Source organism: Hipposideros armiger, unplaced genomic scaffold (genome assembly GCF_001890085.2).
Source record: "Hipposideros armiger isolate ML-2016 unplaced genomic scaffold, ASM189008v1 scaffold_567, whole genome shotgun sequence".
Taxonomy (NCBI): Eukaryota; Metazoa; Chordata; class Mammalia; order Chiroptera; family Hipposideridae; genus Hipposideros; species Hipposideros armiger.
Window position 1 is genome coordinate 390,634 of NW_017731917.1, and position 19,697 is coordinate 410,330.

General features: G+C 42.1%; 1 protein-coding gene across 1 annotated transcript in view; it reads right to left on the minus strand.

Annotated features, from left to right (window-relative positions):
- The window catches only part of KIF26B (kinesin family member 26B), a 166,358-nt gene that overhangs the window by 140,313 nt on the left and 6,348 nt on the right, over window positions 1–19,697 (minus strand). The window contains exon 2 of the mRNA XM_019623854.1: window positions 2,353–2,536. Within this exon, the coding sequence (XP_019479399.1) occupies window positions 2,353–2,536 (184 nt within the window). The remainder of the gene's footprint in view (window positions 1–2,352; window positions 2,537–19,697) is intronic.

Below are 19,697 nucleotides of genomic sequence, written 5' to 3' on the forward strand. Positions count from 1 at the left end.
GGGGAGTGACCAGCAATGACTGGGTGAGTGAGTGAGTGTGTGTGTGTGTGTGTGTGTGTGTGTGTGTGTGTGTGTGTGTGTGTGGAAGGTGGGAAGGAAGTTGCTGCTGGAATCCTGGGAAGGAGGGAAGAGGCAGAATGGAGTGCCCTGACCTGGATCTCTGTCTGCTCTTACCCATTACTGCCCTTTCTCTCCCAACCATGACTCTGAAAAGGGAAGCCTGTCCTTCTCCACTGGATGAAGACAACTGGTTCCTAATGTTACTTTGCTACCATCATGGCTCCATCACACACTTGTCTCCATCCCAAAATTTGAAAGGTCATGTATATCTAGCTAGTGGCAGCCCCGTGAGACAGTAGAAAATAAAATGGCTTAAAGGTCCTGACTTCTTCATTTGATTCAGAAGGCACCAGAAACTCTCTTAACCTTCTCTGGGCCTCAGTTTTCTTATCTGCTAAGTGAGAGGGGCTGCCCCAAATAAACCCCGAAAAGCCCTTCCATGCCTATGAAAACCTTCCATGTTTCCTGAGGAAGTCCTTGGGTGGCTGGGGCATGAGAGGTGGGAGTTGAGTTGGGCTTGCACCCCCACCCCCACCACAGGAGGCCCCAGCTCCAGCATAAATAATTAGGTCGCTTTTGGCAATTCAGTCAAGCTTATCTGCTTCAAACATACCGATTTATAAATAGTATCCATTATTTATGTTCTACATTAAACTCCATTGTATTTCTTTGAGATGTTACTATGTAAATTATGCAACAGAGATAAACTGATGGAAATGTTTCCATGTGTGTGAAAAGAAGGGCAGTTCCTAGTTATAGTGAGATACCAGGGGTGGGGAAGTGTGAGCCTGGGGAATGGGGGCCCTGTCGCAGAGTAATGGCCTTCCAGCACTATGAGAAGCAGGCGCTCTGTGCGTAGCAGGCAAAACGAGAGGTGTGCTTACCAACCTATTATTTCAATCACACACATGTTCTCAAGCAGCAAGTACATGATGACTGTGGTCTTCCAGAGAGCACACTCCCTCCCTCCCATTGTCACTTACTCCCCACCAGTGTCCACCCCCCCCCCCATGCTCAGCAGGACGGCTGCCATGTGGTCACTGGTCAGACAGCAGTCACCCCTTCCATCACCTTCTGTGACCCCATCCATGACACGCTTCCATGGACAAACTCAGGCCTTCCTGCCATTCCTGGCCGGTCAACATCACCCCTTTCTCTCCCATTCAAAAACACATTGGACTGCAAATGAGTGAGAGGGATAATATCTTCCATTAAAAAAAAAAATAATAAGTGCATGATTTGCAGGCCTTAGTTTTAAACTGAGAAAAGAGAAAAGCACCAAGGGAGAAGGGCAGAGAAAGCCAAGGTGAACTCCAGGGTTAGGCTGAGGCTACTGAAGACCATGAACCCGGGAATAACTATGTTTGAGGGTCACAGGGAAAGGGAACTAGTGACTTAAATAAATATCGGGTTGTCGGAGAAGTCATGACGCATTTTTGCAACGAAAAACACAGAAAAAAATGCGTCATGACTTTTCCGACAACCCAATATTATACAAGCTCAGTCTGCAGCGTTTAACAGCCTCCCACAAGCCCTGGAACCTTCCAAAACGAAGCCTGGGCAACTCATGGTAAGTTGGCAAGGGACTCACGGTGAGGTTGTGTGGATCATTCTACTTCTGATGAAAATAAAAGAACTAACACAGCCACCCCTTTCTCTAGCTACACGTTTTTCTACGTCTCGGCTTATTTACCAACTGAAGAAGAGTAAACCAGAAGGTGCTTCCCCCCAGATATTGATCTCAGAAGAGTTTAAAGATGATATTGAAAAACTAAGTTATCCCAAACACAGCTGAGCGACATCTCTTTCTAACAATTCAAAATTGCATTTCTTGGCTAGGACAGCACAACTGAACATGCTCCCCAGATATCCCATCAGTGGTCCGGTTCCAAACCAGAAGTGGTGATTTCTCTGACGGTGAGGAAAAACATGCACGTGTCACCAGGAATTTATGAAGCATCTTTATGTCTTATTCCTGTGACTTCTCTTGGTCTCCTGCCTCTGCCTTTCCCTCGCCTGTGTCTTTTCTTTAAATGGTTCCAGTTCTGTGAACAAGGCAGAAATGTTTTTTTCTTTCTGCCAAAATCAGTAATTGGTAAGTCTTAATTTGCTATTTACAGTATGTACCCAAGGACAATTTTACAGTACATCCATATGAATTTCATTTTGTCTCCCTTTTTTCCCCTGTCATCTTCATGTTTTAACCAACAAACTGGAGCCCTCAGGTTCTTCTTTCCCTTGATGCAGAACCCCGCCCCCTGAGCCAGGGGTGGAGATGGCAGACGTGCCTACCTTGCCCAGGCCCGGGGTATCCTTCACCTTGTTGACAGCCCTCAGCAGACAGGGTGGAGCCGGGGGAGGGGAGGTCTGCAGAATACCACTGAAGCTGGTGGCAAAGAGAGGTGGCTCGGCAACCGAAGATGTAGAAGGTCGATGTTTCTTCTTTTTAGAAGACAGATTTAACTTCTGGGCAGCTCTGGAGGGAAAAATGCAGAAAAGGGACAATCAGGGGGAAAGTGTGGTACAGTCGGATATGCTAGGGTTGCTTTATTTTCTTTCTCTTAAAGAACCTCCTAGTTCTTCTGGAGGTTTAACAGTCCTCTCTCCATCTTCCGTGTGTGCCCCGGAGCAGCCCCGTATTACAACACAATGAACTTAACGAGCTACCCAATCATTTATACAGCAGACAAACAGCCATAACCGTGCCTGGTTCTGCAATCCAGATTTACAAAGAATTGTTTGTTACGCACAAACACTCAGCTCACGCGAATAAAGCTGGGCATCTTTGGGGATACACAGCACTTATTAGGTTAATCACTCCATAACTTCTCTAGTCTAAACGCAAGCGGGAGAGACCTTATGAATGACCGAGAAATTCTCACACCCTGTAAAACCCAAACCAGTCCGCTGAAGAGCCGCGTGGCGAACAGTCAAGGTGAGCTCTGTACGCGCTCGTGGAAGAAAAACACACGTCCCCGTGCAATGGGGGGAAATGAATCAAACATAACACCAAATCAGGAGAAACTCCAGCCAGGGTGTATGCAGAGGGCTCAGACTTCCGGCTGCTCACGTGGAAAACAGGCTCGTCGTGGGGGTGACCTTTCACTACAAAATGCAATTCATTGCCAAGCGCAGGGAGTGAGAGGGGTCAGAGCCAACCAAAGTGACACGGAGGGTACAAACAGGGCAGGCGGGGGTGGAGGAGGTTGCCTCGTCACTAATTCGTCGGTTGTCCGCATCACCTTTCTCCTGGTTCAAATGATCTGGAACATTTAAAGCATGATCATCTTATCATGGAGAAGAGAGGAAAACAAGGCAAGAACGATGTGACCATATAGACTCATTTCTGGATGAATTCTCAGTGCTTTCACACTATACTCTTATTCTAAGAATTCCAATTTCCTTATCAAATGCCATTAAACATTTGAGCGGCTGTTTAAAAGCAAACGGACTACCGTGACTTGATTCTGCAGATCCAAACCTCGTCCAGGGAGCTCACCAATTACATAACAGGTCACAGGAGAGGCAGGTGGAAAAGACAAAATCAGCACCGTTGGCACCTTCTTCCCCCCGCCCCACGTCGTAACGATCCGGAAAAGTTAGTTTTAATTTGGTATCAGTAATTATCATGCCTTCGACAAATCCCCTGAGCTACAAAATGGCTGCGCACAAATACAGCAAATGGAAATACCATTTCAAAGCTTAATTTTTCTCAGCCCTAAAACTGAAAATTGATTTCACAAGTGTGACATACAGAGAAAGGAGCTACATGAGGAACAACAGATTTTGATGGAATGATACCCCCCCAGTCACAATCCCATGTGCCCGACTCAGGGAACTAACTCTACAGTCACTCAACCATAGGATGATGAAAATGAAGGGCACCGGAAGGAGACGTCCATAATGCTTCTTTTGCCAATCAGCGAAAAGAAAAATAGAAGTGATTTTTCTTTTTTCATGATCTCATTGCCATCTAAAATTAAAGGTGAAGCATTATTATTCAATGACGAGTCTGGTGCTTCTCTTGGCAGTTTTCTTTGCCCTTTGAGATTTTTTTCCCTGAACGAACAGCGACTCCTCCAGATGTGTGCATCAGTACCATATTCTTTGGACACCCTCCCTTTGCTCAGCGATCCCTCACTGTTTTCAAGCCAGGCTGCTTATGTCTTGGAGAGTCAGGAAGAAGGGAGAAGAGCGTGACCGGCTGATAATGGTGTTTCTCTATTTACGTTAGGACCCTATTGACCAGTGGCCAAAGGACAGGGGGGGGGGGTTGCTGTAGTTCCCACTCCCTCACCCGCTGGGGCTCCCAGTCCAAATGTGAAGACAGAGAGGAGAGTGGAGGAGGAGAAGGGACTAAAAGGCACCTTAGAAGAGGTAGTGGCCTGTTGGCTTTTTCCTTTTTCTTATCTCTGTGCCACCCATGTCCACATACACCCCACACTCAGATCCTGCAGAAGAAGACAGTGGAGGGTGGGGGCGGGGTGGGGGTGGTCTGTGAAATTAAAGCATATGAAGGACACACCCAAGAACATCGCTCCATCTCTCTCTCTCTCTCTCTCTCTCTCTCTCTCTCTCTTACAATACCAATTATCACTCTAATACTAGGTCATTCCCAATGTCATACAAACATGCTGGTATTTCTGTAATCTTAAAAATTAAAACACAAATCCTTCTCTTAGTTCCTCTTGTCCCCCAGCCAGCCGCTGTCCTGTTTCCTTGCTCATCTTTGCAGGACACTCATGGACAGTGTTGTATATGCTTGTTGTCTCCAATTTCACTCCTTCCATTCCCTATCAAGCTCATTCCAATGAGAGATCGACCCACTACTTCTCTAAAACTGTTCTTGTCAAGGCCACCAATGACCCCACGGTTGCTAAATGTGAGGGTCCTCAGCCCCATCTTACTTGACCTGTCAGAGCACTGAGTACATCTCCCTCCTTGGCATATTTTCTGCTTTACATGCCAGGACATTCCTTTCTATTATAGTTCCCTTTGTTGGTTTCTTCTTTTCTCCCCAACCTCCCAGTAGTAGGGTTCCCTTAAGCCCCAGTCCTTCGCCCCCTTTACTTCTACACTCAATCTCTTGCTGTTTTTTTTTCCAGGATCACAATTTAAATAACATTGCTATGCCTTGATTCCTACCTTTTTATTTCTAGCTTAGACCTCTTTCTGAAACTCTATATTTATTTTTCCAACTACCTCTTCAACAATTCCACTTGGATGTCTAATAGCGACCTCAAACTTTTCATCTCTAAAATCAAATTCCTAATCATTTCCTGAAAAACTATATGCCCTCAGTCTTCCTTCTTTCAAAAAATGGCAATTACATCCTATTATTGTCAAGCCTCAATCTCTGCATAGTAAGATACAGCACAAAGTAGTACCTACTATTAAACTTTACAGACTTTTAATGAAAATTAAATAAGAGTACGTGTAAAGGGATTAGCACACAGGAAGAACTTAATTCGTGGTACTTTGAAGGAATACAGTGGTAAGCAGTGGAGCCCAGACTCAAGCTCGCCTACGTGCCCAGTTTTGTGCCATATCATCTCTGAACAGGTAGCAAAACAAGCAGGGGAAATATAAGGGATTTGTAAGTGTAAGGGACGTCTTTTTACACATTGAATAAACCATTAGTGATGGCTGCTTCATGAAATAGTCAGGGCATATCAGAGGTAAGTAGGCATGCACTTGGAATATCAGATAATTTCCAAAATCTCATTTAAGGCCGAGATTCTAGAATGATCCTGGAATCTTTATTCCATTTAGGGAAACCTCTGTTGGCCTCAATGCAGTAAAACAGTGATGGAGAGGGTTATTTTGACAATCCCTTTAAAAATGATTTTCTTCTTAAAGCATGTATATAAGATAAACATATCAAGAGAATTCCAGAATTTTGAAATTAATAGAAATCACATTTTATAGCCATATATTCTATATAAGATTTTATTGTAATTTTAACATCATCATAATCAGCTGTTTAATCTCTTTTTTATATGTTCTGATTTTGAGGAAGTCAGCAGCTTCTGTGCTTTTTATATAGCATTTCAATGACATGCAGATAGGAGAAGGTTAAGGTCCAGAAATCACTCATGTATAATTGTATTATTCAGTGACACAAAGGAGAGCAGTCAAGAAAGAATTAAAAAGGTAAAGACTTGGGACTAAAAGTCTATTTTGTGTAATGAATGCCTTACATTCTTTTTTTCACAGGGAGAAAAACAAATGAGTGCATCGTTTTTATAAGATTTTGAACAACAAAACATTAATCTAAAACCCTATAAGTAATATTTACTTGTCTCCTTCTTACCACGGATAGCATCACGTATTTCCTAAAGCTATTCATCCCAGCACACATCTTTAAATATCCATGAGTTTCATTTAATTCTCCGTGCCTTATTTTAATAAAAAAGATAGTCTCTCTCACAGGATGAAATTAATATTTACTGAACACCTATAAAGAAAGTGGCACCATGCTAAGCATTATCAGGCTGTGAGGAGAACAGCAATAGTGTGAACTTGGCAAAAAATTAAACCTAGTGGGCGCAATTCTTCCCTCTGGGTTCTACCCCTCTCTCTTCATATCTTGATTCATCTCACCCAAGAGACAACCATCCTAACACATCAATATGATGATATATGAATTCGAGAATCAGTTTAGAATTGAGATGACCTTCACATAGGATGGTCACTTGTTTTCATTAGCCAGATCTTTAAAAAAATATATATGAGGTAAAGAAATATCTGGTGAATTTTATTGGTTTAGGTGGGGGGAAGTCTTAGTCCCGGTTATATGGATTGGAGGGAAATTATGGAGATTTTCTGATTTTTTTTTTTTTGCATTTGTGTGAGAGAGTATTTGACCTTGGATTTTTAGAACTGTGGGGGTGTTTCAATGGACAGCCCCCCAGACTAAGTGCATCTCGAGAATTAAATTGGGGTCTACCAACCTCAGTGTCTAGGGATTACTAAAATATCAACCTCACAATCTTCTGAGAGTTATTAGTTTCATGAAGAATACAACTTCCCTTAGGGAACAGGCAGAAATATCAGGCAGTACAGCCTTTTCTTTTTTCAAGGATTCTCTATCCTTTTAAAAATTCTGCACACCGTGTGTTGCTAACCACATCCTGAGAGCATTTCATCTTGTGTGAGCAGGGTGTTCAAATGGGGGAATTCTCGCATAGGTGGGTAAAAAGGTTTATAAGAATTAAGAGGTCATTCAAGCTCTACCAAATTGGACCCAGGCAATTGATTGGTGAGATAGCAACTGAAAAACTGCTCAAGAGGAGGCCCTCAGAACTCAGGAGGCCACATCTGCTGCACAGAAAGGGTCCTGACCCAGGAGGGGGGCGAGAGTGCTAGAATCTCCACTGTCAGCACGTAAAAGACAATCCAAGCTGCAATTTAATGTGACAGTGGCAGGGGCTACCATGGGCTCCAATGGCTTATGGGGCATTATAAAACATTTCAATGCTCTGAGGATTAAGACTATCTGATAATTAGCAATGACATGACAGATCACAGTAGCTCCTAGGAAATCCATGGGGTGCATGACGCAGGGCAGAAGAAAATAAAACAGATTATACATAAGGAGGATATGTGACAAGAACCAGTGGTCTGAGGCAAAGCTTCTGGAAACAGTTCAGATATCCATCTACATGTGAAAAAACACCAGTTATGTTTCATCTTGAAATAACACCTACTTAAAAGTATTCTGGCACTGCCATGAAGCATGTTAGTTATTTCGGAAGCTCTCCAAACAGGGAATCAGAGCATTCTCCTTCACCTTTCCATTTTTTAATTGGCTGTCACCAAGGTCATTTCCATGTCCCCAGAGACTGAGAGCATATGGGTCTTGGGGTTTTTCTGATTTTATGTAAATGATCCATTTCATTAGTGCAGGAAAATAATTCATGGCACGACTTCAAATAAAATGTTTACTGCTAGAAGGCAAAACATGGCTGACCAGCAACCTCAAACAATATTGTGTTAAAACACTATAGCCAGACACAGTTATCATTTGAAAATGGATTGATTTTTTGCAACTTAATGCACCTCACGAACCCATAGTGATAATTGCTATGAATTTCCCCCTTACTCTTCTCTTAAAAATGTACCCGCTCTTCAAGGGCTTGTACAAGTTGCCCTCACCAAGTACTTCAGGGACCATCATCCTTCCCCCGGAAGACTTACAGCAATTGGTCTTGGGAGTATATATCTTAGGTTTTAACACTTAATGAGATGCTGCTCTGCCGTGTGGTCTTTCCCTTCCGTAGGTTATTAGCATTGCCTCCATCGCTGCATTATTAACTCTTTGAAGGTCAACACCATGTGCTTCCTTTCTTCTGTAGCTCCCAGACCAGCCCCACGGCTTTGTGCCTTGTTGATGAGTTAGTGTATCACTGAGTGCTTCCTAACCGATCCGGCCTTTGGCTCTGTACTAACATACACCAAGTTACCAGGTTAAGGAGCCTAGAGTTCTAGATAACACTTAGACCTTGGAATGTTTTCCTCTTTCTAAAGTACTTTCCACACATCGTCACATCCATTCTCACCCAGTCCTGTGAGGCAAGCAGGGAAGGTATTTGTCCTGCAAATTACAGATTTAAATAAAATGAAGGCTCAGAAGTTACCTGATTTTATCCATGGTCACAAGACTGGAGATTTTCATAGTTGAGATTGGGATTCAAGTTTTCTGTTTTCTAGACCCAGGGTCTTTCCAGTGCATCGTGCTATTATGCAATTTGCTAAATAAAAGCAGTTATTTTATTTCATTGGGGCAAAATAAAACCAAATGATAATCACTTGTCTAATAATGAAGACAAAAAAGCAGTTACATATTTTTGCATGTAACTAAAATCAAATCATATATAAGCATTTACCAATTACTGATCTAGTTGCTTAGCAACCTACCTGCATATCACAGGGGAAAAATGTCTCCGCTGAGTGAGTTGTTAGGTCATGCCCAGAATTAGGATGTGAAAGGCAAACTATATGAAAATGGCTTCTCTATCCCTACAATCCCAACCCAGAGTGAGTTCTTGCATGATGATAACAACAATCCAACAACTATCCCCACCACACAACGTCATTACATCCCATCTCATGCCTCTCCCCACAGACCGAAAAAGCATGCTGGAAGCTGCTTAGCACACAGTTCAGTGCTCAGGAAACTCAATCAATCAATCAATGCTTATTGAATGACAACTATGCATAAAAGAACTATGTGATCCAGAGGCTATACATCACTAAAGTCAACTTTGAGTCACCCAGCGATTGCTGTGTGTGCAAGAATCTATTCCTAAATTGCACAGTGAGAAGAATCCACACCACCCAACATTACTGATAACTTCATATTGGCTCCACAGCAGCAGAGATGGAAAGCTAGGAGAAGCCTGTTGATGCACAGCAGGCAAACCCACTACCCAATAAAGAGCTTCACCATCAGGCTGGAGCTAAACGCTTTTCCTGAACTGCGTTATCTGGGGAGCACACCTTTCACTCAGACCTGGAGGCACACAAAAAATGGTACAAAGCAGTATTTGAAAACCATACTATGAGCGGGTGTTGCTAATTTATGTCTGGCTTTTTTTCATGGCCAGAGTGAGAATAGTAAGGGTAAATGAAAATGTGACTCAAGGCCAACATCGTGGGGGTAAAAGAAACCCGTTCATAAACCAAAGAATTCTTTTACAGCAGCTCTTCCAAGACAGAGCTTCTCCTTCGCTTAAGGTCAGGTACCTAGGAAAGTGTTTGCTGAGCCAAGATCCTCATGTGAAAATAGAAACGCTTCCATATGCCCAAAGAAAGCCGGTGATTCATAAAAGAATTAGTGGTCGGCATGGAAGACTAAGCAGGAGTAGAGAGCATGGAGGTGGTATTTCCTGGACGTGGACTTTTGGATGTTTAGAAACACCAGGTACACACTCTGTCAGGGGCAGACTCAATGCCTTGCCAGGTCCCGGTGTCTCCAAAGCTCAGAGGGCAGCAAGCGTCCTCCACCTCTGGGTCTGATCGGTGCTCGTGCTGTTGTCTTTCTAGTGCTGTGCTTCTCTGGGCTTGGGTAAGCTGCTCTGGGATTTGGAACGTTTTCAGAAAGGCTTTTCCACTGTCTTGCCCTGGTTCAGCTCTCTCAGTTCATTATACAGCTCACCTCAGGCCCCCTGGCAGCAGGAGATGACACTGCGACTGCTCTTCCTGGCTTCCTTTACTATTCTGTGTGACTGGGACTCTGACGGAGCACCATCACCAAGGGCCGAGATGCCATCTGGAGGGGGCTGGGTCCAGGGCCCAAGAGAAGGTTGGGAACTTCTGTTCTAATGACCTTAATTTCGTCCAGAACCTGCTGAACTCTATCAGCAGCCTGGGGACAGGGGAACTGCCTTGGTACACTTTTCTGTATCTGTACGTCCAGCAAACCCAGTGAGCCAACCCATTCCCGGTGAAGACCCAGCGGAAAACTCCTAGAAACAGGGAAGTTCTGTTTCTGAGACTCCATGACCTCGGCAATGACCTCAACTTGCTTCTAGCCCCAGCAATCGTTCCTGTTTGAAGAGGGAGCACCTCCGCTCTTTCAAGAACATTGGAAGATGGAACAAACCCAAACTTACTCTCAAATCACACATAATAGAAGCGTGTAAAAGGACACTGTACCGATGTATAAACTGCCTTTGATGCCATGTGACATACACTTCAGCTCGTGACTCCGTAGCTCTTAGCTTCTTATTATGACTGTGTCATTATTTCTCTCCCCAAAGACCTACAATGCTATACTTCCTTACTCCCTGCTGTCCTGGAGGGCTGGGCTCCAACTTGCCCAACACACTCATGACTACTGGATTATCAGGGAGGCAAAAAGCAGAATAAGCACAGGAGTCTGGAGGTGGGCCTTTAGGGCACTTTGCTTGAAGTGTGTTGACTGCAGATGCCCTGGACAGTGCCAGGTGGGGAGAAAGCACAGGGCGGCACACTGCCTGTACCTGTGGGACACCGTCTTGCCTGCTGTCTGACCCGGTGCCCGTGGCCACACACCTGGGTTTGGCGACTTAGCCACAGGTGTGCCCCATTCTCTCTGCCCTTGTTCCTGTTATGGAGCCTGTGCCAACCCTGGGTCTGGGTCTTCCCAGACTCCTAACCAGGTTTTCTGATCGCCTACATCTCGGTGGCTGCTCATAAGCCTTCTGCTCCAGCCTGGATGGATGTCGCTGGCTTTCTTCCTTATTTACACTTAGGTCCCCCACGCACATTTTCCTGTTCTAACTGACCTTCTCGTCATCCATCCCTCTGACCACATGCTCCCTGGCTGCAGATCTTTATGTCCCTGGCCGGATCTGCCCAGACCATGCCTCCTTAGGACCAGGGAGACCAGGCAGTTTGGTCTGCTCCAGAGTCATACCTTGGTGAACTGGGCTCAATACACAAATTAGAAGAATTGTGAACACCTCTGACACCAGACCCAAGTCAAGGCGAATGTAAGTTTAAAAATCCAAACTAGATATATATGATTTTAGTTCATTGTCATTACTGGTATCTTTCATAAACATGAATTATTGAGAACTGGCTACTCTTATTGAATGGGCTTGATGAAACCGTGCCACTACAACCCAGCTATTTTAGTTGCCTATCAATACAGACAGAGAAAAAGATAATCATGGACTAATTAAAGCCCATCTCTTATGGACCACCAGTGCCTGGTTTTTCTGCTAAGAAACAATTGTCCATAATATATGCATCTATAAACCTTCCACAGTTCAAGGACTACCCAACTGAAATTAAGATTCTTTCAAGGAATAAGCATATTCCAGATAATTCGATTTCAAGAAGCTAACAAATCTAATGTTCTTTTCATTACATCATGCTGCCTTTCAGATGCCAACGCTAGTAGTTTCTACTTAAATCATTTATATATATGCTAATGTAATGTTAAAAGGAGGAGACTGCATGATGGACCATGAACACAGAGCCCATTTAAAAGCCAAGGATCACCACCATTTCCCTTGGAGTTTCCCTTAATACTTGTCTTAGCCATTTGGTCGATAATTATCTTGAAAAGCATAAGAAACTGAAAAGCAATTGCGCTGTTCACTTGCAATGTCTTTATTTTTATAAGAAACGGTGCTTTAGTCTCACTTTCTCCGTGTTTTGATCATGTGAAATTAAAAACTGACATGAAATTACACACTTCGGATACAAGTTGCCACCTGAAGCAGCAAGTTGCTATCAAGGTGGGATCGCTGGAAATGGGCAGCGTTTGCAGAGAAAATAAAACCTTTCATCCCTAACTCTTTCCTCAATACCTATACCTCTTTCAGAGCAAAGCTAATTAATTGTCAATGTGAGGTGACACGCTCTGTGGTTTGGGGGCTTCTTGGTTAATTAAATTTGAATATACCAGTTGGCTTCATTTGCTAAAGGAAGTCATTTCTTTTTTTTCCCCCTTTAACGTCAGTATTTCTTTTGGTTTAACAAATTATTTACTGATAGTTGATATCTGAAGAAATACTTATTTCAAAGGACAGCAATTTCCATGGGATCTCTGCTGTGCACACTATGAACCGGACACAGCAGCAGCCCAGGACACCTACCCCTGACTCTGCTGTGAGGCTGGACTGCCCCAAATACATGCAGTCTAAACGCCGGTACCTCAGCAGCCCCACTAGAGAGAGAGGCAGAAACTCGCACCTCCTCCTTTCCTATCTACTCTACTGCCCGGTCACTTGGGATGGAGTCTGCAGATCACTGAGAACCATGGCCGATGCACACTGCAATAAAGTGCGCTCGTCGTGGTCGTGTTCAAAAGCTCTGAAGCAGAGGAAAGAAGGCAGCTTCTGTTTTCAATAAAGCAGAGACGTGATCTCCATGGAGCAGGCAGTACAGATGAGAGATTCCTCCAGAGCAAAATAACTCGTGAAAGGAGAAAGACTCTACAGGAATCCAGGCCTATGAAGACGATACAGGCAATTCCTTTTGTGACTTTGCATCTGAGCTGCTAACAAAGCCCTATTGCTTACTTTTTGTTGCACATACTGGCTTATTTGATTTATTTCTGTAGGTGGGTGGCAGTGAGGCTGTGAAGTAGCATGGGAAGCGGGTAGGAGGTGGAGGTAGGTCTGGGATGCCCATCTCCACTAATGGGACATGAACTTGACCGCGAAGAATGGACTCCCTTTGTACCTCCCATTTCCCTGTTGAGATTATTCTAATGTTGTGCCTGAAGTTGTTGGCAGCTGTGCGTGTGTGTGTGTGTGTGTGTGTGTGTGTGTGTGTGTGTGTGTGTGTAGTGTGGGGAGGGAGGGAGAAAGCAGGAAGAACAATAAAGAAATTAAAAATAAGAAGATAATGGATTTCTCTCAATTCAGTTCTCTGAACTAAAGGCTTTATTGCATTCTTCATAGTAATTTTTTTGTCTTGTAGTTAATAAGTATTTTTGAAAAGACTCATCAAATGATTAAACACTGATATAAAGAAAGGAAATTACTTTGAAAGAAACTGCTGCCCATAGGGACACTTATCAAAATAAAGTGAAGGGTTAGTTCAAATTTCCTGGTTAACTTTGGAAAAGAAACTTGAGCCATGTTAAGCTGGACATTTAACTAATGTTTACTTTAGAGGACATTTAACTAATGTTTACTTTAGGTACGTGAAATCTACAATAGGTAAAGTTAAATTGTTTATGCTGTGGCTACTCTTAGTTATTAGAATCCCAAGTTAAATGATTCCCATTTTTGCAGAATTTGGAGCATGATTACGTTATTTTAAGTAGCCAATAGGCTTAAAGTACTATTTCAACTTTACCAACAGATGGTTAATTATAACTCTAGTTTTCTGTGTCTCTGAATCCTTGGCTAAGAATAAACTTCCCAGGTCTGGTATTATTATAAGGAAAATAATATTTATGTGCTGATAGAACGCCTAGGAACGGATCGTGTGAAAAGAAGAAGGAGCCTGCTGTCTAGACGAGGGTGCCATCCAGCTGTGTCTGTGAATATATTCATGTGAAGTTGGACAGAATGTAATTCATGTTATATAATCAATCAAGCACAATCAATCATCTTTTCGTATGGATTCCCACGTTTCCCCAACAGATACACATCTACAAATTGCATGTAATCTGGGATTTTATAAGCTGAATCTTATTTCACATTGATTTCTATTAAAATTTCAGACACATTTTATCTTCATGAATGCTATTCAATTGAGAGTGGCTACAAACACTTTATCTTTAAATTTCTGTGCTTCCCTTCCACCCTGTCAAACAAATCACTAATACCAACCAATGCAAAGAGTCGTTCAATGCTGTATTTTAAAAATCACAGAAGTGACTCCTAATTACCAAGAAATGGGTCAGAAATATATAAAATTTTTCTTTTTGAAAAAAGCCTCCATAGACAGAAACCACTTATTCTAAAGATATACAGTATTGGTTTAGATCTTCATATTTGGCTAGGAAAAGTATTTGACTTAGGTTTTCAGACTGGAGGGTCTTCAGCATGAAGATGGCAACTGGGGTTATAAGAATGGACGAGGTGGCCCAGGGAGGTGCAGCATAGAATGAGAGCAGGAAGTGGCTCATGATAGAACCATGAGAAACCTCAGCATTTCATGAGTGATGGAAAAGAGGAGAAAGCAAAGGAGGCTGAAAAGGAGCAGCTGGAGAGTGAAGGGAAAGACAGAACGAGTGGTCAACAATGTGAAGTGCGGTGTCGAGTTCAAAAAAGACAAAGTGTCTATTGGATTAGAATGAGTCAGTTCATCACTGACCTTGAACAGAATCAGAGGACATGCAGAGTACATTTCAATGGGCTAAAGAAGTAAAAATAAGGAGGTCTACACTATGGTTTCAAAAACTTAAACTACAAAAGACAGGAAAAAATATAAAACATTCTATTTGTAGGCCTGTAGCTAAATGTCTTGTACTGGGTTATGATGCGATGGTATGCCTTTGTTTTTATAGAGGTGGATATGAAAGTACCCATAAAAAACATTTCTATAGGTAATAAAGATTAAAGAAGGCATATTTCATCTTTTTATCCAGGCATTCATTTATTTACATTATTCAACAGATACTGAGCGAGCATCGACTATTTATAGATTACGATGCTATTACTCAATGTTCCCTAAATAAGGATCCATTAAAAAAAAGAAAGAAAGAAAGACTAGAAGTCTCCAGATAAATCCCATGTGTCAGTTTATAGGGCAAGGATAATATAACCCAATATAAAAATACACAGTCTTTGGAATCAGAACAACTTGGTTCAAATCCTGGCTTTGCCATTTCTCTGGATGTGTATGAAAATAATGACACCCATTACTGTAAGGGCCTGTTCTGAAGATAAAGGGCATAATGTATGGAAAACTGACCATGACAATGATCTATACACTGTAAGAGCTCAACACATGTCTTTTCCCTTCTTTATTTTCACTCCTTTCTGATCTGTTTGCCGTAGTTTCCATAAAATGCAGAACCTAATTAATGTCCAATTGCCATAACCAACATGGTCCAGGAACTGGTATCTCTCTCTCTCTCTTTCTTCTTCTAACTGGTTTCCAATACATATTTTAAGATCTAATTTATTTTATAAATATTTAATGTTGTAAGTTATTTAAAATCATTTTGGGGAAACTGATAAGGTATAAATCTCTTCAAATGTCATATGTAACTATTCTGCTATTTATTGGTCTTCTGGGTGATTTTTTTCTCCTACTTTTATCAAGGTTGCTAAGAGGAGCTCCCACCCAATGTCATACTATACAATAATACTGTATTAGTCAATTCTTGGAGTTCTTTCAAAGTTAAGTTCAGTTAGTGGGTCAAAATCAGGTGTTGCTGTGATTCTAGATTATTAGATGACAAATACTTGAACTCAACCTAGACTAGAAAATTCCTAGGGTGCTTTCAGGCCTATGATTTCGACAGGCCTCAAGGAGTCTACAACAAAATGTGGGCGGAGGAAAGAGTTATGTCAAGGAAGGCTTGTGACTCAATACATGCTTCAGCAAACATTTACTTAGTGCTATAGTACTTTAGTATTTAAGAGTTCCTTCAAGAGGCAGAAAAGAGAAACACTCAAAAGGACAGTCTGTGGAGCCAAATGATCTAGGCGCTAATCTTTCTGCCACTCGTAGCTCTATGACTTTAGTCAAGTCCTTTTCTGTGCCAGTTTCTTCAGCTGTAAAACAGGATATAAGAGTAGCTACTTCAGAGCGGCCCGTTAGCTGAGTTGGTTAGAGCACAGTGATCATAACACCAAGTTTGCCAGTTTGATCCCCACATGGGCCACTGAGCTGCACCCTCCCCAACTAGATTGAAACAACTACTTGACTTGGAGCTGATGGGTCCTGGAAAAACACACTGTTCTTGATAAAAAAATAAAATAAAGAAGAGTAGCTACCTCATAGAGTTCCTGGCCCAATAGTAATACTCAGTAATTTTTTTTTACAATTATTTGTTATAATTAAATATTCATATGAAAGCTATATCCTAAATATTTCTTTTCAGAGATTCTTTCCCATAAGCCTCTAAAACTATGAATCATAGAAAGCAAGGAGAAAGAGACACCTTTGCTTTCAGCCCTGCTGCCTTCCGAGACAACTCAGAACACTGCCCATCAGGGTTTATCAATATTGCAATTGACGCTGTGATATTGACTCTGATGTGTTTCACATCCTGGGCATCTTGAATATGAGTTTCACTCATGCTGTTGGCTGGGAGGGCCTTATTAATAGTCAAGAAAAGTTAGACAAGAGGACAGTCTCAGTTTGAGTTGATAAATTGGGGTCTTCTGCATCTTTAAATCAGATGTCAGGAAAATTTCCATCAGTGCAGTTGCTTTGGCCTGAAAACCACCAGCTGAAACCAGATTCTTATGTCAACCATGTGTCGGCCGCCTTTGTGTGCTGGAGGCAATTACTTAGTTGGTTGTTGCTCCTCTGACAGTGTGTCCTCACGCCAGAATGACCAGGAGTGGGGTAGCTGATTATCACCCTCACTAAACCACTTTATGCTATGTCCTGGGGCGCTCAGAGAGCACGTGGGCAAAATAAATAAATATGCAAAGCCAAAATGCTGTGGTAAGCAGACTAACACAGTTTAGCTTCAACTGGCCTACAATTTAAATTGGGTGTAGGCAGTATCACTTTCCTTAATGCACTGGAAGTAAGTTGTGTGTGCGGCACAAAGGGTGACAGGACCTGACTGCCATGTCTCTCACGCCAGCCAGGTACATGGTCCCCAGTGTAACCCGCCATACTGCCTCTTACAAATGCACTGTGATTATCTGCATCTTCCTCACAGGACGGAGAGCACCATAAAGTCAGGGGCCATGTCCACCTTTCCTATTGTACAATTATGTTCCCAGCATCGCCTGTCCAGAGAGAGCACTACATAAACATGGATGGTTGGATGGACGATTGGCGTCAAGTCACTGACACTGAAAAAGGAAGTCTGGCTGCACATCTTTGTGACAGGGTCAGCCCTATGGTCCTCACAGGCTTCTCATCAATAAAAGAGTTTGCATTTTTTTTGCATGGGTCCAGGTGGAGGTGACTTTTATTTCAGGATTCCTCCAGCCCAGAGGTTCTGCAGGGCCATGCTTTGGGGCATATTGGATATATTTAAGTTTCTAAATAGCTTCCCAAACAAGTCTGTCAAGTTACAACAACAGGTTTTTCATCATCTCTGGAGTGGGTGATGATTTTTTATTTTGTAGGGGGGGCTAAAATGAGATTCTTTGTATTGCTTTTTAAAGGGTGCAGAACAGTCTAGTCTGAGAGTTCCCCAGATCCATGTACCTTTGCTCCCCCGTCTCCCTCCCCACACCTTCACTCATTCTACACTGTTCCCTAGGGAAAGCAGGTGGTCAGAGCTGGTACTGAGTATTCCCTGCTCAATCTAAGCCTTGCGATGAGGGCAAGGGCTTTCATTTGTTTTATTTATTGCCAAGAACAGTGCCTGATACACAGTAGGTCCTCCATACACACTTGCAGAATGCACGAGCGAATGAATAAACAGATTTTTGGGTTTGTTTTTAAGGTTTGCTGGCTTCTTAAATGATAATCTATAAATAGTTTGTGGTAAGGGGTTGTGCAGGTTATGTTCAAAAAACAAATATACTTGTGTCGATTATAATTATTTTCCACATTGTTATTAGTCTATGCCCAAGATTTGTTTTACTGAGTCTTTAGAGGAGGGATGTTTTGAAGTTGCCTGCTGAAGCAAATATTCTCACTGAGTTCTCCATGAGGCAAAGGCTGTAGATTTCTGCTTTATAAGGTTAATTCCAAAAGTCAATTTGATTAGATAATTCTTTTTTCCATTTACGACATTTAGGAAAGAAACCATTTGCTACCAGACTAGCAGGGGAGGGCTCTTTTTCTTTCCTCCAGAGGGGGTTCAAAGTCAACATTTCCTCAGCTTAACCCTGGGGTAGTTCTTAGGGTGAGAACAATGCCTTTAGATACTGCTCACATTTGTTGCCAAGAATAGTGCCTGATACATAGCAGGTCCTCAATAAACACTTGTAGAATGCATGCGTGAATGAATAAACAGATTTCATTAAAAATCTTTGATTTAAAAAAAAAATAGATAATTGTCAAAATTATATTTTCAAGGTCAATAATGTTCCTGGGCTTGAACAACGTATTGTTATTAGGCTATCAACAAATGACAATTCAACGATTCATTTTTATCTTGCTGTGCTTTCCCCCAGAATAAAAACACGGTTTAAACCAAACACTTAATCTCACCTAACTTTTTTCTTTTGCTGGATGCCCAAAACGTCTTAACTAAAACAAACATGACTGTGTAAGTCCGAGTTAATACAGCAAATTCTGCTTCCATTCCACTTGGAAATAATTTTCCATTTCTGAACTTGAACAGATCTCTTTAATTGTACTTTAAAAATAACTTTCCACGTATATTATTTACTACATGTCTTACCTCCTTATAAAACTGTAAGCTCCTGGAGGGTAGAGCCAGTATCTCATTTAAATATTTATCCTACATGATGCAAGGTCTTTATGAACATTTGTTGGATGAATAAAAATGGATGCATAAATGGATCTAAGAGTGTGGCAGCTTCCTCCAACTGTGCTCCCAGGCTTTGGCACACTTCCTGTACCCAGAATGCCATTTTTCCAAGATATGAAAGTCAATATACGATCCTTAACTGCTCTCCCAGCTCTAAGATGCAATTGCTTCTATAAGTTTTGACTTACTATTAAAAGCATCCAAAAACATGATTCCACCCTCCTTTGGTGTTCTAGGTGGCTCATTAGTATCTTTTCCCATTATCATGAATTTTGGGAATTCAACTGGCCCACCATTGACAACTGGTTAACAGAATCTTGGCAGGAAGAGTGTTTACTACAACTGAATTTAAAAAACTGAATTACCTGAAAGGTGCTATAAAATCCTGTGCTTTTACTACAGATCGTTTTCCAGGGATTTCTTCTGAATTTTCAAGTGAAATCAAGTTGTTTGGACTCAGTCTCCTGTTCTCTGTCCTGAATAAGCTCTTCCTCTCCAAGCAATGATTTTTCAGAGATGGATATACCGAGGAAATGAGTTCACCAGTCGTCTAAGATGGCCCACCCACTCAGCCACAGGACCGAGGTTCTAAACCCAGGTGTGG